We start from the raw sequence: 22,357 nt of genomic DNA, 5'->3' as shown, positions 1-22,357 counted from the left end.
TTGGAATTCATTTGCAGTGGTATAACATAAGACCAGCAGGTACCAAGCAAAGATATAAGTGGAAAGTTTCCATATTTTTCTATGAGAAAAGAGTTATCCTCTTTCTAGCTAATAACCTACCAATATTTTGCAACTTTTTAAAGTGAGGTTTATGTACAGCAAAACCTGTATAAACAGAACCCTAAATAAACAGGAAACCTGTCCAAACCAGATTCCTCCCAAAGTTCTTTCTTATCAATTTCAAAACATTTTAAACCTACATAAACCGAAAACCTTAATTACTAAACAGAGAAATTTCTTCAGTCCTAAAACCTTAATTACTAAACAGAGGAAATCCTTCATTCACAAAATCCTTAATTATTAATTCAGGAAATCCTTCAGTCTCAAAAACTTCTATTACTAAACAGAGGAAATCCTTCATTCACAAAATCCTTAATTACTAATTCAGGAAATCCTTCAGTCCCAAAAACTTCTATTGCTAAACAGAGGAAATCCTTCCATACCAAAATCCTTAATTACTAAACAGAAGAAATCCTTAAGAACCAAAAAATCTTTGTTACTTAACAGACGAAATCCTTCAGTCTAAAAATACTTAATTACTAAAAAGAGGAAATTCTTCAGTCCCAAAAACCTTAATTATTAAACAGAAGAAACCCTTCAGTCCCAAAATCATTAATTACTAAACATGAGGAAATCCTTCATACTTCAGCACCAAAAAAAACCTTAATTACTAAACTAAGGAAATCCTCCAGTCCCCAAAAAACCTTAATTACTAAACAGGGGAAATCCTACAGTCCCAAAAACCTTAATTACTGAAAAGAAGAAATCCTTCAATCCCAAAAACCTTAATTACTAAACTGTTGAAATCCTTCAGTCCCAAAATCATTAATTACTAAACAGAGGAAATCCTTCATACTTCAGTTCCAAAAAAACCTTAATTACTAAACAGGGGAAATCCTACAGTCCAAAAAAACCTTAATTACTAAACAGAAGAAATCCTTCAGTCCCAAAAATCTTAATTACTAAACAGAAGAAATCCTTCAGTCCCAAAAACCTTAATTACTAAACAGAAGAAATCCTTCAGTCCCAAAATCATTAATTACTTAACAGAGGAAATCCTTCAGTTAAAAAGAACCTTAATTACTAAACAGAAGAAATCCCCAAGAGAATTCAGTTTATATAGGTTTTACTGTACATTGACACTGGTCAAAAGTAATTTGGTTTTTTTAAGAAAATATTTTCAAAATCTACAGTTAAAAATTAGAATCAAATGAACAAAATAATAAATGGAATTGAATATAGATCAAATGAGCAATGATATGTCAAAACATTTTCAAAGTATCTGTAAAAGATAGCATCGCTTAAATACAATTGATATAAACTAACTGTTTCCTAGGTCATACAATATTTTATCATGGATTTATATCACATTTATAAGGACAACAAAACATCAGGATACACTACTTTTTGTAAAAGTGCTTTATAAAAAAAATCACCTAGTTATTACAAATAATCATTTTTAAAAAATACTTCAATCAACAAATATTTCCTACTTTACATGTTACCATTTGGATTTTATGATATTATTCAGTGATTTTATGAGGTCAACAAAGCAGAAATTGACAAAATCAGAAGTAAAAAAAGGGAATTGTAACAATAAAATTTGAATTTGAAATAGCAGAAATCTACAAAAGCAGAAAAAAACCATATCTGATTACTTTAAGAATATTATTTGAAAATTTTGTTTATTATGTTTGGGCCAAGAATTTACAGGTTTCCAAGCTTTAAAATCAACGAATGGCACATACACAGATATTAATGGGCATTGTTATTTGTTTTCTGTAAAAAGAATGTACTTTGCAAAGGTTAACTTAATCAAAAAGCAAGCCCAAACAAAAGCAGAACAGCAATGAGAATTTTTAATGGTTATACCCAAGCATGCATAAAATGTTCCAACATATGGTTGTACATAATTTTTGTAGACTAATTGGGTTCTTATAGAAAAAAAGGGTATTTCATTTTATATAAAATCTTAACTAATGCATTACATAAAAAGTTTTATTGAACCTTTTGGCTTAGTATCTCATGAAGTGCTTTCATATAGTCAATTGTTTTGAGCTGTTTAGTATCTTAACTAAGCAGAAAATAAGCATAATAGGTCTTCTTATTAAACTTTGTTTTTATTTCAAAAGTGCAATATCTTTCTTTTATCTCTGACTTAGGAATTTCATCCTCTTACATCTACCTCATGTTACCAAATAGCAGGAATAGATTACATCCTCTTATGTTATTTATTTAGAATAGTTTTCCCTTTGCTACTACATATGGACCATTCCATTCTTGTGTTCAAATCTTTCTTTGATTTTAGGTAAAAAATTGTGTTGGGAAATAATTGTGCACCAAGAAAAACATCAGTTGCTTTTTTGTGAACACACATAAGCAATAAAAAAACTATAAAAGATAAACAACAGCATAAAAAATAGAAAGCAAATAAAATGTACTATGTATAGTACAAATTCAACATTATCTTTAAAAAAAAGTGATGGATATTAAACTGTAAAACAATATGGAAAAAAATGGTTTTTAAACTAGACAAAGTACTCTACACGGACACGTCTGTATAGCCAAAACAATCAAGGTAAGACAAACCTAGTAACATCTTTGTGTGTAGGAGACACAGAAGATGCTCAAGCACATGTCTTGTCTATTGACATTTAAGGTAACACAATAAATAAACAACTTTATATGAGCTACTAAGTAGGTCAATAAACATATACATGTGTATGAAGAAAAACACATATAGATCAATATATTTTAAAGTCTTATACTTAAAAAACCACCCTGCTGATTTGAATCATTTGGATCACAAAAGTTGCTGCAAAGATTTCAAAAAAAAATTTAAATTAAAAAAAAATAATAAAGCTTACTACTACAAATGTATGTACACTTTCTCATTAACCTGAAAACCCCCCCCCCCCCATTTTATGAATAAAGGAGTAGGTTCAGAAAATATCAAAATCAGCCCAAAAAATGAAAGTGTATAAATATGAATTTGAAAATGTATAATTCACTAGTTGTATATTTGCCATCATTAAATACAAAGTTGCTGGTAATGCAAGTGCTGCACTAAAATTGAAAATGAAAACAAAGCAAAATCAGAAAATTTTGCCAAATTGTGTTAAAATTGCATAATTCATGAGACATTTTTTATGTAGAAAATATTGAACGCATTTGTCGAACTCTTTGATATTTATACATAAATAGCCTTCTGTACCATTACAACTCTTGACAAAAGATTTTGTTGTTCATAGCTTACACTCAATATTTTAGGATTAAAAAACTACCCCTTATCTTCTCATTTTTGTGAAAATTCTATGAAAACAGTGTAGAAACAAGAGTTTTGTGCCCTCCTTAAAACCAAATTATGACATAGCAGCTTGTATTTCTGTATATTAGTATTCAGATAGTATTTAAGCTTTAAAATAGGCAAATTGAAAACTTCAAATAGTAAGTTGAAACTTCAGCAAAATAGTAGGCCTGAAACTAATGTTAATAAATTTACCCCTTTTCATAGCTCAAAAATGTAAAGTTTGAATATTTCAAAATGTTAAAGGAAGCTTCCTACTATGAATATATACACTTTCCCAAAGTTTCATTAAAGTTGGATGCAAATGTTTTTTGGTTATTGTGCAAAAATGGGAAAACACCATCCTGTTTTCTTTAAGAATAAATTTCAAATATATACACTTTCTCACAATTTTCAATTTAATTGATGAAAGTGTTTTGTATTACTTGTAGGTGAGGGTGGAATATACAAAGGAAAAACAATATACTCCCCTGAACTTTTATTGGTGGGGGCTAAAAGAAAACAAGACTTCTTCACATCATTTGAGGTTCAATGTGAACTTGATCAAAATATGGTACTAGTACTCATTATTTTCAATGAAATACTTTCAGTGAAGACTTCAATTGGGCAAACAATACCAAACTCACTGTCTGTAAAGACTAAATGTAGAAATCCAAATTTGGACTTTCCAGTAAATTTGTGAATGTAAGACTGCTTGGACTGTGCATCACTTCCAGATTATTAGTTTTAAATACCTTAAGCTCACTAAAAACTTAACGTAATGGTGTTACAATTTATCTACACAAGACACTCCAATGAGCCTGAAATCCCTCACCTGGTTAAATGTTTTGCCTTTCAAGGGCAATAACTCTAACAAGGAGTTGTCCAACATTTCTGACACAAAGAAGACTTATCATTGGTAGGACTTATCATAAGGATCATTTCATCGATTGAAAGTTTCTTTTCATTTCATATAGTTTTCAAGATATTGGTTGAAAACTGCTAAAAAATACAATTTTTGGTCTTTCATACTTTTGAAGGCCTTATAATAAGGATCAATACAGCAGTAAAAAGAATTTGGCTAAACCTTACGGTTTTGGAGATAAATGAGAACTATTGTCTGACCCATATGTTCTACTTTTAGTAATGGCGGTCATTTTTTCCAACAAATCAAAAATCCCCATATCAGTTCTCTGCAACATTCATGCAAATTTTGGTTCCAATTGGTCAAGTTGTGTCAGAGGAGAAGAGTTTTGACGACAGATGACAATGACAACAGATGCCAAGTGATGTCAACTTATCGTTTTTCTTCATATACATACCTGTTAACCCTCCCTCTTTTGTGGTCAATCTCCCTCTTTGAGAAAGTCTACCATGTGGGAGACACAAATCTCCCTCTTTCACAAATTTCTCCCCCAAAATTTCCCTCTTAGCAGAAATATTGCACAAATTATTTTCTAAATGCTTTATTAAATTGATATAGATATAATGTTTATGAAACATAATAATCACTGAGAAACAATCAACAAATTATTAATCCTTTTGTTGTACTAATTACTCAAATTTTGGATAGAAACCCTTAGTAGATAAACAAGGTTATCATAGATTTTCTATCTTTGCCTTATCTTTGAACTTGGATTTCTAACAAAAACAATCCTTTTTTTCTGTGAAAATGGCTGTCACACTAAATCTCCCTCTTATAAAAGTGGAAAAGAGGGAGAGCTCCATCTTTAAACATTCAAAAGGTTAACAGGTATGCTGAAACTGTAAAAAGGTCACAAGAAGCTTTACAAAAGTTTAAGGAGAATGTGCTTTGTGAACATAGTTTGTATCTTGAGTAGAAGAAACTAGCAATTCTACAAAGCACAGTAAAATAAATCTTGGTCACATGGTATTACAGAGAGGAATAATTGGCTTATAGTATAGTAGAGGAATATGGTACTATAAAACTTTATTCAAATATAAGTATTGAAAGTTAAGGCAAAATGTAAAAATAATTTGCTTTTACATAAAAATCTCCCAAATAAGACAGTGTTAAGGGTGGGGGGGGGGGGGAGGGGAAACTACCACATGATATGTTCCAATGATTAACAATTATGTACAAACTTATCCTCTTTTTCTTTTTATTGAACATTCCTGATACTGTGACCAAGATTATTAAATACAGACCTGCACAAATCCACCTTGTTTTTAGACCATTGGTCCACATTCCTGTATAATATTGGTTATGTATCATAGATCAAAGTACATGTATAACAGGAATTACTACAGACGTTGAACAATTTTGGAGAGTATGGATACTATATTCAAACACTATATGTCTCTATCCTATTACATGTACCTGACATAACTTCTTTTGCAAAAGATACTAAACACCCAAGTAAGAAATCCCAGTTTTTTAATAAGGACTTGCGTAAGATTGATTGTTGGGGTTTAATGCCTGAGCAGCAATATTTCAGCTATATTCAGGCGATACTTGTGTAAGAACCTATTGATATTCTACATCATAAGTTTCTGGTACACAAATTATCTTATCACTGTACTGAGAACGTTAATAATTAAAATTCACAAAGCAGTTACAAATGAAACCTTTAATGGATGATTTTAATGTTTGTACATACATACAAATGTTCTTATTCATCTGATATTTTTATTATCAGTGACTTGTCAACTTATTTATCATACTTATGCCAGAAGAAAAGTTTCTATTAAGATAATGAGTCTTTCATTATGGATAACATCATAAGAAATTTCATGCCTTTTATTCAGTGAGGGCCTTTTATTTTCCTTAAGTAGACCTTTCATTCCAAATTTTAAAAGGTCTTTAATTCTTACAATAAGTATATATGGTATCAAAATACATAAGGTAAAATGTTTCTGTACAATAAACTGTGAACTATACAGAATATGTTAAGTTTTATGTTCCATTTATCATTGATTCCCATTGAAGGAAAAGGACTTATAAACATGAAGCATTTGTTAAAAAGTCTTACGAAAAATTTTAATGTGCCAGGTTTCAAGTAAAGACTCAATTGCTCAAAAATATTTAGAATGAAACAAAAAATCACTAATTGCTGTTTGTTCAAATATTACAGCGTACTTAATACTAATGATTGTTATTACTTAAAGGAAGTTTAAATATGTTAAAATTAATGTTTTTATCATATCAGTAAACCTTTTCTTCTCAGCTGAGAAATACAGAATAATTACAAGTGTATGTGATGTCAGTCATCATTATTATAACTCAAAAAAAAGGAAACAAAATTATCGGCCCCTACCACTGGTAAAGTCCAATAACTCCTGAAAAACAAAATCATAGGCCCATACCACTGGTAAAGTCCAATAACTCCTGAAAAACAAAATCATAGGCCCATACCACTAGTAAAGTCCAATAACTCCGGGAAAACAAATCATAGGCCCCTACCACTGGTAAAGTCCAATAACTCTGGGAAAACAAAATCATAGGCTCCTACCATTGGTAAAGGCCAATAATTCCTGGAAAATTGTGATATCATCAAATCCAATACTTCAAAATTTGTGCAATATCTGATAGCCTGACATTGAGGAGTTGAATGCCTGAAGTACTACAGATGTACAGACAAAACTAATACATGAATTTTGCCTCATACAAGTACCAGTAGGTACATGTTTTTTCCTATAACTATATACATATACAGGGAATCTATCAACAGCATGCCCCATACAATATATATCAACAAACATATTTTATATGCCCTCGCTAAGATATCTCCATAAAAAATACCCTCACCTCCACTTACAAGTAATATCAGCAACTTAGTTGTCTTCAGAAAGTATAATAATGATAATTTGTCATTTTACAATCCTTTTTTTTTTAAACAACAAAAATGACATAAAATAAGCAAAATTCCATGGAAATACAATGTAAACTTTCATCTTATCAAATGTTAGCCTACCATAGTGACATGCATTTAATCATACTCTACTGAGACTTGACACTAGATACAATCTGGCCCCAACACCACAAGACTTTAAAATACTCAGGTCTAAGATTATTCTTAAACTTCCAAAGTAAATTAAATCATAGACTTAGCATATGATGACTTCACAAACAGTTAAGAATTTTCTAAGACTTAAGTCAACTTTCAAGTTTTGTGGCGATGGGGTCTGATTTTACTAATGATAAATTTACTACTTATTTATAACTAAGACTAGTTCAGTGAAAATCTAGCTGATGAACCACTTGTATAAAAATGTAACTAAACATTGAAGTTATACAAGATACCCAAGATAAGGTTGACCTACACAGGAAGATGATCTGGCCTGGTCAAAAAATCTCTATTTGAAATAATTTAAGAGACTGGACACTGGCCTAGCCCTTTTTGTTTTATTAGTACATCAATAAAAATACCAGGTACTACATGTATTGCTACCTTTTTGAATCTTGTTCCAACAAAGTTTTCTTTAAGTAGACCATTAGTTAATACACTTACTGGTCCTTTTACAGAAATACTGTTTTTATAAAGATCCCCCCACATATCAGTATGTTAGCAAACGAGTCTATTGATAAGCCATTCAAATGTTGCAAATAGGAATAAGACATGGTATAATAGAAAAAAAATCAGTGGCTATCTGGGATAAGCTAGATTTTCACAAAAACAGCCAAAATGTATGTGATGTTAACTCATTCCATGGTCTTGGGTATAGTTCTACATATGAGTAATATATTGGCATTTACAGGCAGTGACCTATTGACCATGAAAGGAAAGCATTATTCAGCCATAATAGAAGGTACAAACCTTTGAGTAAGAAATATTCTGAAACCACAGTGCTTATGAGTATAGGTAAAAAAGCTGAATATGTGAAAAAGTACCAGTCATTGACAAATCATGCAGAAAGGTTTAAATTTATAAACGTCCTAAACAGATTACATTATTTATTATTTCTAAAACGTCTTTAACGTCACTTATTTTTTTAGCCAAACATATTGAAAAAGTGTAAAATATATTGCAATAGGCAAAATGATCTTAGTTCTTTGTCTTCATCATCTAATACTTAAATATTAACTTCAGTTTTTACTCTATGGAGCATATTTTTCGTATATATACAAAGCTACCTCATTATATTTTTTCATAATAAAAAAATCAATGATATATTGTCCATGGAATTATTTTTCTAATGTTCTGGGTTATGCATATAGGTAAGAAATATATCCATGCGTTATTACCCCACCCAACGCTTATTAATTGAATGTAAGTGTTCATTACAGAGTAAACTTGATTTTCAATGAAAATATCATGATTAAATACCTTTAAAACATTCAATATTAAGAGCATAATTGCTTAGAAATCTTTCAAAGAAAGCTACTATTGTCATGTCATACTACAGAAAATTAAATCTATTGTGAATGGAAAATTTGAACACACCATTGGTGTACCATCAATATATATCTACAAGAGCCTGAATCACTCATTTAATTGATGAGAACTCTAATAACAGGTCATCCTACAACTTCAAAACTGGAGACTTTTGTAGGCATTACCAAATTCATCCACTGAAAGTTTCTAAGCATCTATTATAGTTTTAAAGATATTGGATAAATACCACAACATTTTTTTCTTCCTAGGCTAATAACTTTAACAAGGAGAATTGTGTATGCCTTAAGGACTGTTTCATCAACTGAAAGTTATGTTTCTATCTTTTTAAATTTTCAAGACATTTGCTATAAACTTAAAAAAAAAAAAATTTTCACCTTTCAAGGGCAATTACTCTAAGAAGAAGTCACCCACCAACTTTGATCCAATGAAGACTTTTGCAGACCTTTCTAGGCAGAAGAAAAAGTAATATATATTTTCCAATATCTCTTTTTTAGTTTTTGAGATAAATGTAGAATTTTTTTACTTGACCCATGTGGTCTAAAAAAAGCAACAATGTCCATGCATTAAGGTCAATCTATATAAACCATTATTCTAAGGCTGACCAAACAATCCACTGAGTGGTTTCAGAGAAAAACATTAAAGATGACAGATGCCAAGTGATGGCAATAGCTCACATGGCCTTTGGCCAGGTGACGTTAAAAAAAAAAGGTGAAATGTAAAAAATATAAAAAAAACAGACAGCATATGGCATAATAATAAAAGTTATGATATGTGTTTCTGGTAACCAAACAAGATCTTTTTCCTTCCAGACCCTACTCATCATGATACGATTAAAAAGGAAACAACACTTTTAACCTGAAAATGCAACTACATTGCTCAAATTATACAGGAATTCAGAAAATAATTTAAATAAAAAACACTACCTATCAACTCTTGTTATGTAGTAGATGTTTCTGGAAACACATATTTTTTTAGGCCAAGAGGAAGTAAGGGAACAAATCAAAATGCCATAATTTAAACAAATCTACAAATACTAAAGTGATACTATACCTCTGTAAATGAGAAGATATTCTTTCTGGAGTCATGTGCTGCTCTATGACTGGATGCTTAGACAAATCACTGCTGTAAAACACATGTTTATTTCATATGCATAGGTATCATAAACCAATATTAATTTCTGGTCAATATACAGCTGTGAGGTGCAGTATATGGTACATGTATAATTTTCATAAAAAAAATCTTAAGGAACTATGCAATGCCATTCAGATGTGTACAATTTTGATTTCATGTGGAGAACATTGTTTTTCTTGTGAAAATTAAATAAAGAGCTGCGCTTTAAGTGCATGATACACCCATTGCCTTTTTTACTTGTCTTTATGCTTTCAATGAATTTATATGATTAACTAGAAATACTGTGAGCCATGTCATATACCCTCCCACTACACACCCATCCCCACCTTAAAAAAAAAGTAAATAAAAAATGCTAAAAAAATTTGGCACTATCATAATGAATGGTCGTTTCTAAAACTTTTCAACGAATAAATTTCCTTGGCCGTTTCTGCCTTTTTTTAAAGAGTAAAACTTCATAACACCGAAACGAAAAATCTGAAAATTATAAAATTCAAAAGAAAGCTTACATCAATAGATATGAACAATTCACCAAGGTTTCATAAAAGTTGGTGAAAATGTTTTTGAGTTATTGTCCGAAAACTTGAAAATCCCCCTTTTTAAAGTATAAAAATTTATTACACGTAAACGAAAAATCTAAAATTTATAAAAATCGAAAGGGAGCTTATGTCAATTGATATAGACAATTCAACTAACTTTCATAAAAGTTAGTGAAAGTGTTTATGAGTTATTGTCTGAATACTTCAAATTCCCCCCTTTTTTTAGTATAAAAATTCACAACACCAAAACAAAAAAATCAGAAATTTATAAAAATCGAAAGGCAGCTTATGTCCATACAAACAAACAATTCAGCAAAGTTTCATATAAGTTGGGGAAAGTGTTTTTGAGTCATTGTCCAAAAGCTTAAAAATCCCCCTATTTTAATTATAAAAATTCATTACACGGAAACATAAAATCTGAAATTTATAACAATCATAATGGAGCTTATGTCAATACATATGAACAATTCAGCAAAATTTCATAAAAGTTGGTGAAAGAGTTTTTGAGTTATTGTCCGAAAACTTGAAAATCCCCCTTTTACATGGAAATGAAAAATCTGAAATTTATAAAAATCAAAAGGGAGCTTATGTCAATAGATATAGCCAATTCACCAAAGTTTCATAAAAGTAGGTGAAAGTTTTTTGAGTTATTGTCCAAAAACTTGTAAATCCCCCTTTTTTAAGTATAAAAATTCATAACACGGAAACGAAAAACCTTAAATTAAAAAAAAAATAGAAAGGGAGCCTATGTTAATGGATATAAACAATTCACCGAAGTTTCATAATAGGTGGTGAAAGTGTTTTTGAGTTATCGTCCGAAGTATGGACGACGGACAGACAGACAGAAAATGGTATACCATAATAGTCCTGTCTTAGACTGGTATATAAAAACAGGGGTTCAAATTTGATTGAATTTGAAGATACAAGACCTTTTAAAATTTGAAATGAAAGGTCTACTTAAGGAAAACAAAAGGCCCTCACTACTGCTCAATATAAAGTGTTGAAAATCCAAGACCTAGGTGAATTAAATTTATAAAGTCCTGAATCAGAAATTGAGGGTCCTGGACCTCGACCCAAACTAATTTGAACCACTAAACAACTTTTCTGTCCTTATCATTATAAAGGTAATATTTATGCAATGAACATGGATCACTATAGAGGTTAAAAGTCAGCCATTTAACTTTCAACTTTTATCATAAACCAAACATTATTTGACAAACTTTTTGTTCATGTAAAGATTATTATATCCTAGTTATTCTGGTAAAAAAAACTTGCTTAAACCATTTCCAGAGTTCTTGTAGTGAATATGAAAAGATTTCTTGCTTCTAAAATATGGAGTTCTAGTCAAGTCTTCTGTTTTGATGTTTCTAGGGTTGGATCATTAAATAAAAAAAAACCCTGAAAAACAATGAAAACCTGGTTCTCAGGCAAAACTTGGGTTTCAGAACACATTGAACAGCAACTAAATTCTAAGATTATTGCAGACAGCAATACCATTCTAATTAAAATTAGGATCTACCAACATATTCTTCTTTCTGTTAAAATGACCTTTAAAAAAAAATCGCTATTTTTTTTCATTTGAATATGGCCTTCACAATCATGAAAGTTGCAATCTGATTGGCTAATCAGAAAGGTCATCTGAATAGAAAGTAGAATGGAGTGATGTTAGAACCTACTATGCAATTACTGAATGAATCATTTAGTTGGTCTAATTTGAATTAAATTGACTGCAATTTCTTGTTATTTTCAGTTAAGCCTGCAATTTCATAAAAAAAAATCAATGGACTGAACAAAACACCAATTTGATCTATTGCATATCAAGATTCTTTATTTTAAAAAAAAAAACATTATATATTAGGGACAGACTGACAGATAGAGTGCAAACCTATATGTAATCCTCTGTTGGTAAGGAATCAGTAACTTATGTTTCTAATTAGATGGCAATTTAACCTAAATTAGATCATCCATTATCACGGTGATAACACAAAGGTCAGGGTCAAACTTTGAATCATCTACTCTGTATATCTTTCTGTAATATTTGATAGTAAAACATACATCAAAAACATACATAGGTAGAGAACATACCAATGCAACACAATATTTTCTAAAATTTCTAAGGCTGGCTGTAAAGAACTTATTCCTGTTTTAGGGCTAATAATACAGTCCACAATCTGAAATAAAAGAAAATGTAAGTTAAGGCATCATATAAAGATATATATTAGATGTTTTATCATTTTTCAGAAACTTTGAACAACTTCTTTCTGATTGGGAATTGTGAAATTTTAAATATACAATGGTAAGAAATTTTGCAGAAAATGAAATTCTCACTAAAGAAACACTGTTACTCCTATTTTTAGCCATGTGAGCTTTCCTTACCTCACCCATCCACAGATGAGGTTTGTGACGTCACAATAAAATGTTTTAAAAGGTCCTGTACATTCAATAGAATTTCTGCAAGCTGGGCATTCTGAATTGGCATACTAACAATATAATGAATTTTAAAAGTGAGAAAGAGAATCAAACACCACCAGAAAATGCTAACAAATCCTGGACACACTTGGGTAAGATGTTCTCTGCAGAGCCTTATTAGAGAACTCAAAATCTTATTTTTAGGTATCTGAGATTTATCTGTCTTGCACTCTAAGCTGGGTTAAGATTCTTAGTGTCTTTTCTGGTAACAAGTAGCAGATGGCTTACTCACATCTGTAACAATATTTATGCATATTTGTAACAAATGATTATCAGATTTTAGATGTGCATTCACTGATATTTATCTTAACTGTTGTTCATAAGTGATATGTAAGAACATAGTATAGTATTGTCAGTATTTTAATTTTCTCCTCTTGCCTCATTGACAAACTCAAACTATCAAGGATTATTAATACTAATATATCTGTAATACGAATATATACACGTTTAGTAAAATCTTGGTCCAGTATGTCCCAGTCAACTACTCCATGTTCCATTAATGCCATAAAGGACTTTAACTGGAAAGCCATTGGTTCACCAGGACTGAAATAAATTACAGGAACAATCCAAGCAAGCTTTTGATTGGTACATATCCCAACCACTTATTTATATATGTTTTTCTTCAAGTTGTTAAAGGAATGAACTTGAACTCAATTATATTTTTTTTAAATTTTTTCCACTTTGTAGTTATGAAAACAATATATCTTGGTAATTATTTTCTAAAGAACAAACTGGACAGTGTCCTCTTCTTATGTTTTTGTACTGATATGACTACTTTGTCATATGGACATTTACCCCACATCTCAGAGGTTCTAAATAGTGGTCCAATACCTAACACTGCTTAACATATAACGTTTCATTTACCTAGGTTCTGAACCTTCAATTCATTGACACTGTAATAAGGGCTTTTTGTTTATCTAAAGTGGATCATTGATTTGGAACTGTGAAAAGTTCAGGATCCATCACTCTGTAAATTACATGTAGTAACCTATCTCTTTGCTTCCATTTAACAATGTTTTAACTGTTTTCTAAGAATGGCTCAGAGAATTAAATGTAAAGAACTCTTACTATGGCATAATAAGGAGTAGACTTTACCTAAAATCAATACTCATAAACTTTGTACTGGTAATTTTAATTCTCTCTAAAAACATTCATGACATTGTTTAACTTAAAAAAGAATATTGGAGACTCATTTGCATTTTCTTCATGACACATCAACTCCAGATGATGGATTGTTTGTTTTGATCATTCAGAACCCCCACTAACTAGCACATGCTTGTGGCCACAGAGCTCTCTGCTCTCACTATAAAGAAATACTTTAATACTTAAGTTATTAATTATTTTGAGATTTAATTTGATATGTTTAAATCTTCTACATCGCTCCATAACTTGATATATAACTTACTTTTTTCCGTCAATGACATACATTATAATCAGCATATGACCTTGTTTGTTTATAAACTCATGAGCAAAAGTACTGTCAGTAGCTAGCTTGACTAATCGTTTCAATGCTTCAATCCTTTCCTCTGGTTTCCCATCCTTTAGATTAAGATAAAGGTCCTTTGCTGTCTTTTCCTGTTGTAAGTATCATAAATATAATATCTTTTGGGATTTTTTTTGTTTTTTGAATGCTTCCAGATATTACAAAACCTTCAAAATAGGACATAAGAATTTCTGTAATTTCACTAATTTACATATGTAAATGCATCCTGATGCTGTTTTTAATATTGAATCAGAAGTAAAATACAGTAAAACCAGCCTTAACTGAACTGTACTACTAAACAGGAATTTTCCCACCATCTTTTTTTAGAGTTTTGTTGATCGATCCATTTTCATGTGGCCAACTGAACTAAATTAAATCATACTATAAAATATATATGCTCATTAACATAGTACTATGAAATATATATGCTCATTAACAAAGTACTATAAAATATATATGCTCATTAACAAAGTAAGTACTATAAAAGAAAGTTCTATGAAATAAGTTAGACAACTCACTGGCGACGATGTCAACAATAAAACATTTCCATTCTGTAATTCTTGTCGATTCTGAAAAAAGAAAAAATATTCAAGCAAGAATACAAATGTCATCCCCTTAGTATTATGTCAAAGATATTTATCAGTTTACTTTGATATGGGTATCAAGTATAGATGTGTAATTTGAGAAAAACTTTGCAATAATCAAGTAAAATACGAAGAAATTCAATAAATATATTCTTTCTTTTAATTCCATTTACAAATTAAGAAAATAGGAAACCAATGGAAAAAATCATTGCAGCATAAACTCTACCAAAATAGTAGTGGTCAAATTTAAGGGCAAATACTTGCTAAATGCAAGTTGAAATTTAATTTTGCTAGTAGAAATTATTTCCACTTTGCTAAAATTTGCTAGTGGAATTCTCTATGTCATGTAGGAAAAGTCCAGAAATAACCCAATCAAAGTGCTGATAACACTGGTGGTTTTTGATACTTGTGAGAATTGTAGCATGAACAAAATTTCAAAGAATATATGATGTTAAATAAAATTGTGATCATACATTGCATTTAAAATAATATCAAGAACTATCCTTTTTAATATGTTTAAACTGAAAGTCAATTACTGATCCAAGTTCACACACATTTACAATTTTTTGTTCCATTTCACCTTTTTCCCCCAATTTTAAATTTATCCAAAAGTTAGTGTGCATTTACATTCAAAAGCTATATTAAGAAAGTATTTATCCTACATTATAATTATACTTAAATAAAACCAACAACAGCTTAAGAAAATAATTTTCTTTACAAAAGATTTTCAAAATCTAGACACTTTAATCAATTTGAATTTTCCCACCAATTTTACTTGGTTAAAATCACAGCTGTTCACTTCCTGTTTATAAATGGTAAAATATAATGATAGGATGTATAATTTGACTTATAAGTGTGTTAAAATGAAAACATTAGTCATTTATCTATCCAGACACATTACTGCATTACTGCAAGAAATAAATTCCCTAAATGTAAATTTATTACTAAATATCTCTCAAGACCAAAAAGGAGTCCTTCAAATCTGAGTTGTTATGAAGACTAGATTTTAATTTTATCTGCATAAATAATAGAATATTATTGAGCAGATAAATTGCAAGAAACATACATGTATATACTTTTTATGAATGATTAACATAAAAGGAATTACATTTGGACTATATTTTTGTATAGTGTTCAGAAATAGTAGGGAAGTTCCAGTGATAGACCAGTGACATAAGGTTTTTTGATCCTGAAGGATCAAAAACTGAAAAAAAACTACAAATTTAGCAAGCGTGAATTTTCAGTACTTGCTAAATTTAGCTAGTGGAAAAAAATCTGAAATTCAATCCCTGAAACAGTTTCCAAATTAGGTTCCAGTCATTGTATGTTGAAAGCCAGACAGAAGTATTCAATAATACATCTTCTAAAACAAGCAAAAATACAAAGACAAATATTTGCTCCTTTTGAAAAATATCCATCAAAATCATTTGGAAAATTGTCTATATTTTTATAAATATTTACTTCAAATATTGACAAATTATGAAATACACAGAATTTTTTTTCCTAGGTAAAACTTATACAAATTTTCAGCATTCTATCTGAATAAGGCCAATCTAATAAGCATAGGTCTATTTCTTACAATCATGATTGGTTAATTCACCTTCTATAGCCTCAGTGATGAGTTTTTACATATCTAAAATTCTGTGTCCACAAAATAAAAAATCATGGGTACAATGACTTCAATAAAAGATAAGAGTTGATTAAAGATGTGAAAGAGTATTACCTGCTCTATTCCATTCATGTTTAACATCATATATTCAAAACAACACTTTTAAAGGAATGTGGTTATCAGAAGCCACCATTTACTTGGAATAGTGAAATTGACAACTATGTCACATAGTTGGTTGACTGCCATGATTTGCAATGTCACAATGAGGTGCCAATTTCACTAACTGAGAGTCTCAAAGAAAAAAAAAACTATAAATACATTTAAGTTCTTTTTTAATAGAATCATATGACTTAAATACTGTTTTTCAAGAATTTATAGATGTGCAATATTAGACCATACATTCCCAAACCTGACATACACATCCTCAAGACTTTTTGTATTGTGAGTGAATGGATCAATAAATTCTTGTGAAACAGTGTTTAATACAAATGATTCAAATCCTATAACAGACTTTCAATAGAGATCAATCTAATTTACAACTTGACCAAAAAAGAATGTAAATACGTTTACTATATCTGTCTTTTCAAAAATCATCCAAAAGAATTAATTTCTATACGTGTATGATGTGACTTAATTTTGAATCACGGAGTACAAATTTGTAAGGTTTTCATCATTCCGTCAAACCATGAATTAAAATTTGAAACAAAATGTTTCATTTGAAACTGAAGTTTTCATTGGTCTTTATCAAATCCATGAATTCTAAAATGTACAATATAAATTTTCGCATTCCATAAAATCTTGGACTAATTAAATACCTTATCAGTAGTCATTAATTTTAAAACGAAAAATATTTGTTTAACAAAATAGCATTGTGACTGATTAATGATTTTTATGACCTGTTCTTACTCTTCCATAGATTATCAGACGATAAATCAGAGATCAATACTGAAAATATTACTTAAGAAGGTAGACCTAGGGTAAGGGACACAACTCTTAAAAATCATAGGAACGTTTGTATTCGGCATTTTACATCAATCTTATGTAAGCATCTAATTAACTTGGATTCATTTTATTCTGCTTCAAACGAAACCTTGAAAGGCTTTGGTGAAATTGAATATGATACAAACATATCTCTGACTTTATGAGTTATGACCCTTTCCTCAAAATTGCATTAGAATGAAATGATCTTGTGTGCAACATAAGTATGAGTAATCATATTTCACAGTGAATTGGTTTTTTTTTGTAATAACTATTATCTATATAAACATGCAATATATTTTAATACTAACTCTCTCAGTGATGTAAGTTTGTCTGTTTGGTTCTGTAAATTGCAGGGCATAATCTGAAGCATTGGGTAACTCCCATCTAAAAAAAAGATAATTACATCAATGTACACAGCTAGTTATTTGTTTATATGTTTAACATAATGAATACAAATTTCTAAGGTGTATCATATCTCATACTTTTGGGCCATAGAATTCCCCATTTTTATTAAGGGATGAATTCAACACTTCAAATTTCAATACATTTTGTACATATAAAACATAAGTCACCAACATACATGTAGGTATCGAGAAACTCTAACGATGGTCAATTTTAAATTATATAATAAATGGATTTTTTTCATATTCTTAAACAATCTAAAAACTCGTTTCTATGCTGTCATACAGAAAATATCACTAGACCTTTTTTTTCTAATGCAAAAAAAAAAAAAAAAAAATTTAAATTCTATTACATTTCTCTAGAACAATTTCTCATTATTTGTCTCTCCCTGAAATAATGATGAGATACAAATCTTCTTGTATTAGGAATGATTGATTTTACTGTGTAGATTTAATCTTTATTCTAAACTTTGTAACACAAGCAGAACATTTCTACCATTATGATCAACATACATATTAAGTTACTGTAGCATGAACATAGTCAATAACAGTGTACTGACTTGTCATAAAACCAATAAAAGTTTGATGCTTAATACCGTGGCAATGAATGTTGAGCCAAGCATTTTAATTGCTTCAACTGATCTCATTTACAACAATTTGTTTTCGAGTCAGTGTACTAATATTGTTTTTAAATTGCAGTAAAAATCTTTCAAAAAAAGAAAAAAACATTTTAAGGCAGGAAACCATTATTATTCAATATGGGCAGCTTCCAAAAAATGTAATGTTTTTAAAATCACAATGAAATGTTACATATAAATTCAGTCAGTAACAGCACATCACTTACTAATACATATGCCTTTTGACTGATCATTGACAAGAGTTGCAGTGTAAAATGATGTAAAACACATATCTTCTGGTATAAAAAAGGGCTTTAGAAGACCCCCTCAAAAAATAAAAGGGTAAAATGCTTAAGTTAAAAATTAAATACAACATCATGACAAACAGACCAATGTTTCCTTATGATGTTCAAATTAAATAACTTGAGTTGATATTTTGTGATATTCAACTTTATTTTCCCTCATTACAAAATCTATAAAATGATACTAACTCTGATGCAATGTCTTGTATTATCGCTGCTAGGGGTCGATTCTGCAAAATAGAGAGAAAAAAAACAAAATAAATCAGTTACCATGTTTACATGTCCCCTAACTCCTCCCACATGTAACTTAGTGAATAAATCAAGCAAAACTCATAAATAGCATCATTTATTGTAAATCGTATTCAGTTTTCCATAACTACAAAAAATGTTCTTATCTTACAACCATGTCAATTGTTCTTGACACAACACTATTTTACTACCAGTATTATATGCAATGAGTGCCAGGTTTTGGAGGAAAATTACCAGGTATTTCATAAACATTGGCTCTAGAGTCAATACATGTTGTATTTCATGTTCAATTTTGACCAATTTGTAATTTTTAAATTCTTTTTATGAGCAACTCAGCAGGTGTTTCTAGAAAAGCAGAGGACGCTTACCCTACCGGTGCACCTGGTCCATGCTCCCAGTTTTTAGTGAGTCTGAGTTGCTCATTTACTTTTGTTACTTTGTATGTATGATTTTAGTTCTTTGTTGTGTATGTCTGTTTTCCATGTCTGGTCTTTGTCCCTGGATTACATTCTTTTGATTACCGCTATAACCTTGGTTCCCTTGATTACTCTTTGAAAAAAGAGCTTTCCAAAAAATGCATTACAAATGCAACTTTTAAAAAAGAATCACACTCAAGTTGTAAAGTTAATTTTTTAAATGCTTGTCTTTGGAACCCTCTTGACCCCTATTAATGAACAGCACAATGGAAACTTATGGTACAAATAATGTCATATACATGTAGATCCGAAGAATTTATTAATGTTACAGTGTGAAAAACAAGAACACTATTTGTTTTTGTCCTTAACAGACTCTTATTCCTATAATTAGTGTATGTCACAGACTTTGTGATAAACCAGTAGTCCAAAGCCAAAGGCTGATAAAAATACTGGTAGGCCTGTAAAAATTCCTGTAATATGCTACTAATTGTTCAGATAATTCTTCTGAGAAATTACATGTATTTGTTGCATGTTCAAAAGGTGCAATGTTCTAGGATTTTTCAGAAATTGAGGTTTCCTCAGGAAAAATCCATATAAAATCAACTTTCCCACAGTCAATGACTGCTTTCCTAACAAAACAATTCCTTACAGCATATGAAGTTTTCAACTTGCGATGGGAAAGTGTAACTAAGTACTTAACTTTCCCTAACCAAAATTTCACTTGCCCCAGGTAACAGGAAATAGGAATCCCAGAACACTGAGATGTCAAAAAAACTATGTCAAGCACAGCATGATACAACTGCAGTTGTCAAACCCTGAACAGTTGGGGCACATGTGGACACAATATTAGTTTTTGACACACTTAAGCATAAGGGCTTACAATGTATTATGGACACATCAAATGGTTTTGACACTATACTGCATACAATTTTTAACAAAATTAAAAAAAAGTTAAAAACAGACCCCATCCACCCCCCCTCCCCCCCCCCCCCAAAAAAAAAACATATTTTTTCATTGCAAAATGCAGACAGGGATTTTATCAAGAATCCAATGAAAAATTTTTTTAAATCGGATAAAAAACAAAAAAGTTTATTTTTATTCTGGTGTGGCCCCTTTGATCCCTTATAACTTAAAAACTGTAAGAGATGTCTTAAATCTGATTGAAAACAGATACAGGAATTTTTATGAGGAATCTAACAAAAATAAATTCTCAATATTGGACCAAAAATTAAAATTTTATTTTTTAGGGTGTGGCCACTTTTATCACTTATAATTAGAAAAAAGAACGTAAGAAAAATCTAAAATCTGGTTCGTATATGCAGGCAGGGATTTATTTTTTTAGCAAAAAACATTTTCGAAATCGGACCAAAAATATTTTATTTATTGGGTGGCCACTTTGACCCCTTATTATTCAATACTGTAAGAGGTATCTGAATATGATTGACAATATGGGTAGGGATTTTTACACTTATGAAAAAAAAATGTTGAAATCAGACCAAAAATAAAAAAGTAGATTTTTTCAGGTGTTACCTCTTGAAAACTGTAAAAAATATCTGAAATCTGATTGATAAATCCAGGCAGGGATGTTAATAAAAAATCTAATTAAAAAAATTGAAATCCCACCAAAACTTAAAAAAAAGTCTAATTTTTTTAGGCATGGCCCCTTTGACCCCTTATAAATCAAACCCATAAGAGAAATCTGAAATCTGATTGAAAGTTATTTTTTCGGGCATTGCCAAACTTTGACCCTATAAAATGGTCAAAAAACTTAGAATTTGCTGATATATATGTCTACCAGACTTAAATACGGAACACAAAAAAAATCAGAAAATAACAAACATTCTACATGGGTTATTATTATTCAATACAGTATTGAATAATAAGGGGTCAAAACACCTATTTTTAACCTTTATGGCCCCATTTTCTAAAATGGTAGGGCCCAAAGTCCAAGTTATATAGGAACCTCCCTTTAGTGGTAAGTAAAATCATATCAAAATTTCAGATTAATTGGTCAACCACAACAAAAGTTATCACACAGAAACAAAGTGTCCCCAGTTGACGACTGTGTCATAACATTATACAACTGCAAATTTTTTGCTGTCATATAAAAATCGTGTAAAAATTATGTATTCCATGTATATGTACTTAATATGATATCACAAAAAAATAAATATGAACTACTGACCCCAAGTTATTTTTTCATTGATGTTATAAGAAACAAAGAATTGTTTAACTGGGCCTTAAATATATATTGTACATGTGATAAACTGTGACACTCAGAACAGATTTTTGAAACTTTGGTAGACCTCAGAACATTACAGTTATAGTTAGTAATTTTTCTGCCACATTTGACATTTTTGTATTCATTACAAGAGTGCTTGGGATGTTTGGAAAAGAGAATTACATTTTATTTGTAGGTTGGTCGCCTATGCCATGGCTATGCTAAGTGGAAGGATGGGCAACAACCTCTGAAAATACTGGTGGGAGGTTCACATGCAAGTCTGTACCTGATCAATTCCTTTTAAAAGTGGAAGTTTTCCATCAGCAGTAATGGCAATTTTCTTCACATTGTCCTGACTTCGTGAGTTCGTACTGGTAGTTGACATCCTACTTCCAGCAGGAGCATGAAATCTCGGCCTTACTTGATCAGTCATATTCAAATAATGTCTTTGGCTACAACTAATGTGGAATATACAAATAATAACAGGATTATCTGCAAAAAGGGAACTCAATATTTTGGATTTTACATTATTAAGTTCAGATTTGCTTCCTTTTTACCCAGCTTCCTTGTTTCATTTTTTTCGGAGAAGTATAAGATCATGTTACCTATTTCTGACACCAAAATGAAACTTCTGATATTTATGGAAATTTTGTTT

The 22,357-nt window shown here is 30.3% G+C and overlaps 1 protein-coding gene across 3 annotated transcripts in view; it reads right to left on the bottom strand.

Moving 5' to 3' along the window:
• LOC148615756 (engulfment and cell motility protein 2-like) overlaps positions 1 to 22,300 on the bottom strand; it is a 37,244-nt gene extending 14,944 nt beyond the window's left edge. The window contains exons 1-9 of one of the 3 annotated variants that reach the window (XM_088582323.1): positions 21,989 to 22,300; positions 19,006 to 19,046; positions 17,805 to 17,880; positions 14,841 to 14,891; positions 14,245 to 14,414; positions 13,283 to 13,382; positions 12,456 to 12,541; positions 9,754 to 9,825; positions 8,125 to 8,142 (exon numbers count right to left, since the gene is read on the bottom strand). In XM_088582323.1, coding sequence (XP_088438449.1) covers positions 8,125 to 8,142; positions 9,754 to 9,825; positions 12,456 to 12,541; positions 13,283 to 13,382; positions 14,245 to 14,414; positions 14,841 to 14,891; positions 17,805 to 17,880; positions 19,006 to 19,046; positions 21,989 to 22,135 — 761 coding nt within the window. In that variant the 5' untranslated portion in view covers positions 22,136 to 22,300. Of the gene's footprint in view, positions 1 to 5,515; positions 5,558 to 8,124; positions 8,143 to 9,753; positions 9,826 to 12,455; positions 12,542 to 13,282; positions 13,383 to 14,244; positions 14,415 to 14,840; positions 14,892 to 17,804; positions 17,881 to 19,005; positions 19,047 to 21,988 lie in introns of all 3 variants that reach the window. The other 2 variants (XM_088582322.1, XM_088582324.1) reach the window with 2 other exon arrangements.
• Between the last annotated feature and the right edge of the window lie 57 nt (positions 22,301 to 22,357).

Source organism: Perna viridis, chromosome 5 (genome assembly GCF_037379345.1).
Source record: "Perna viridis isolate PV_CMFRI_1.1 ecotype Kerala chromosome 5, ASM3737934v1, whole genome shotgun sequence".
NCBI classification, from domain to species: Eukaryota; Metazoa; Mollusca; class Bivalvia; order Mytilida; family Mytilidae; genus Perna; species Perna viridis.
The sequence above is the reverse complement of the archived record's forward strand: the minus strand, read 5'-3'. Positions and strand labels throughout refer to the sequence as shown.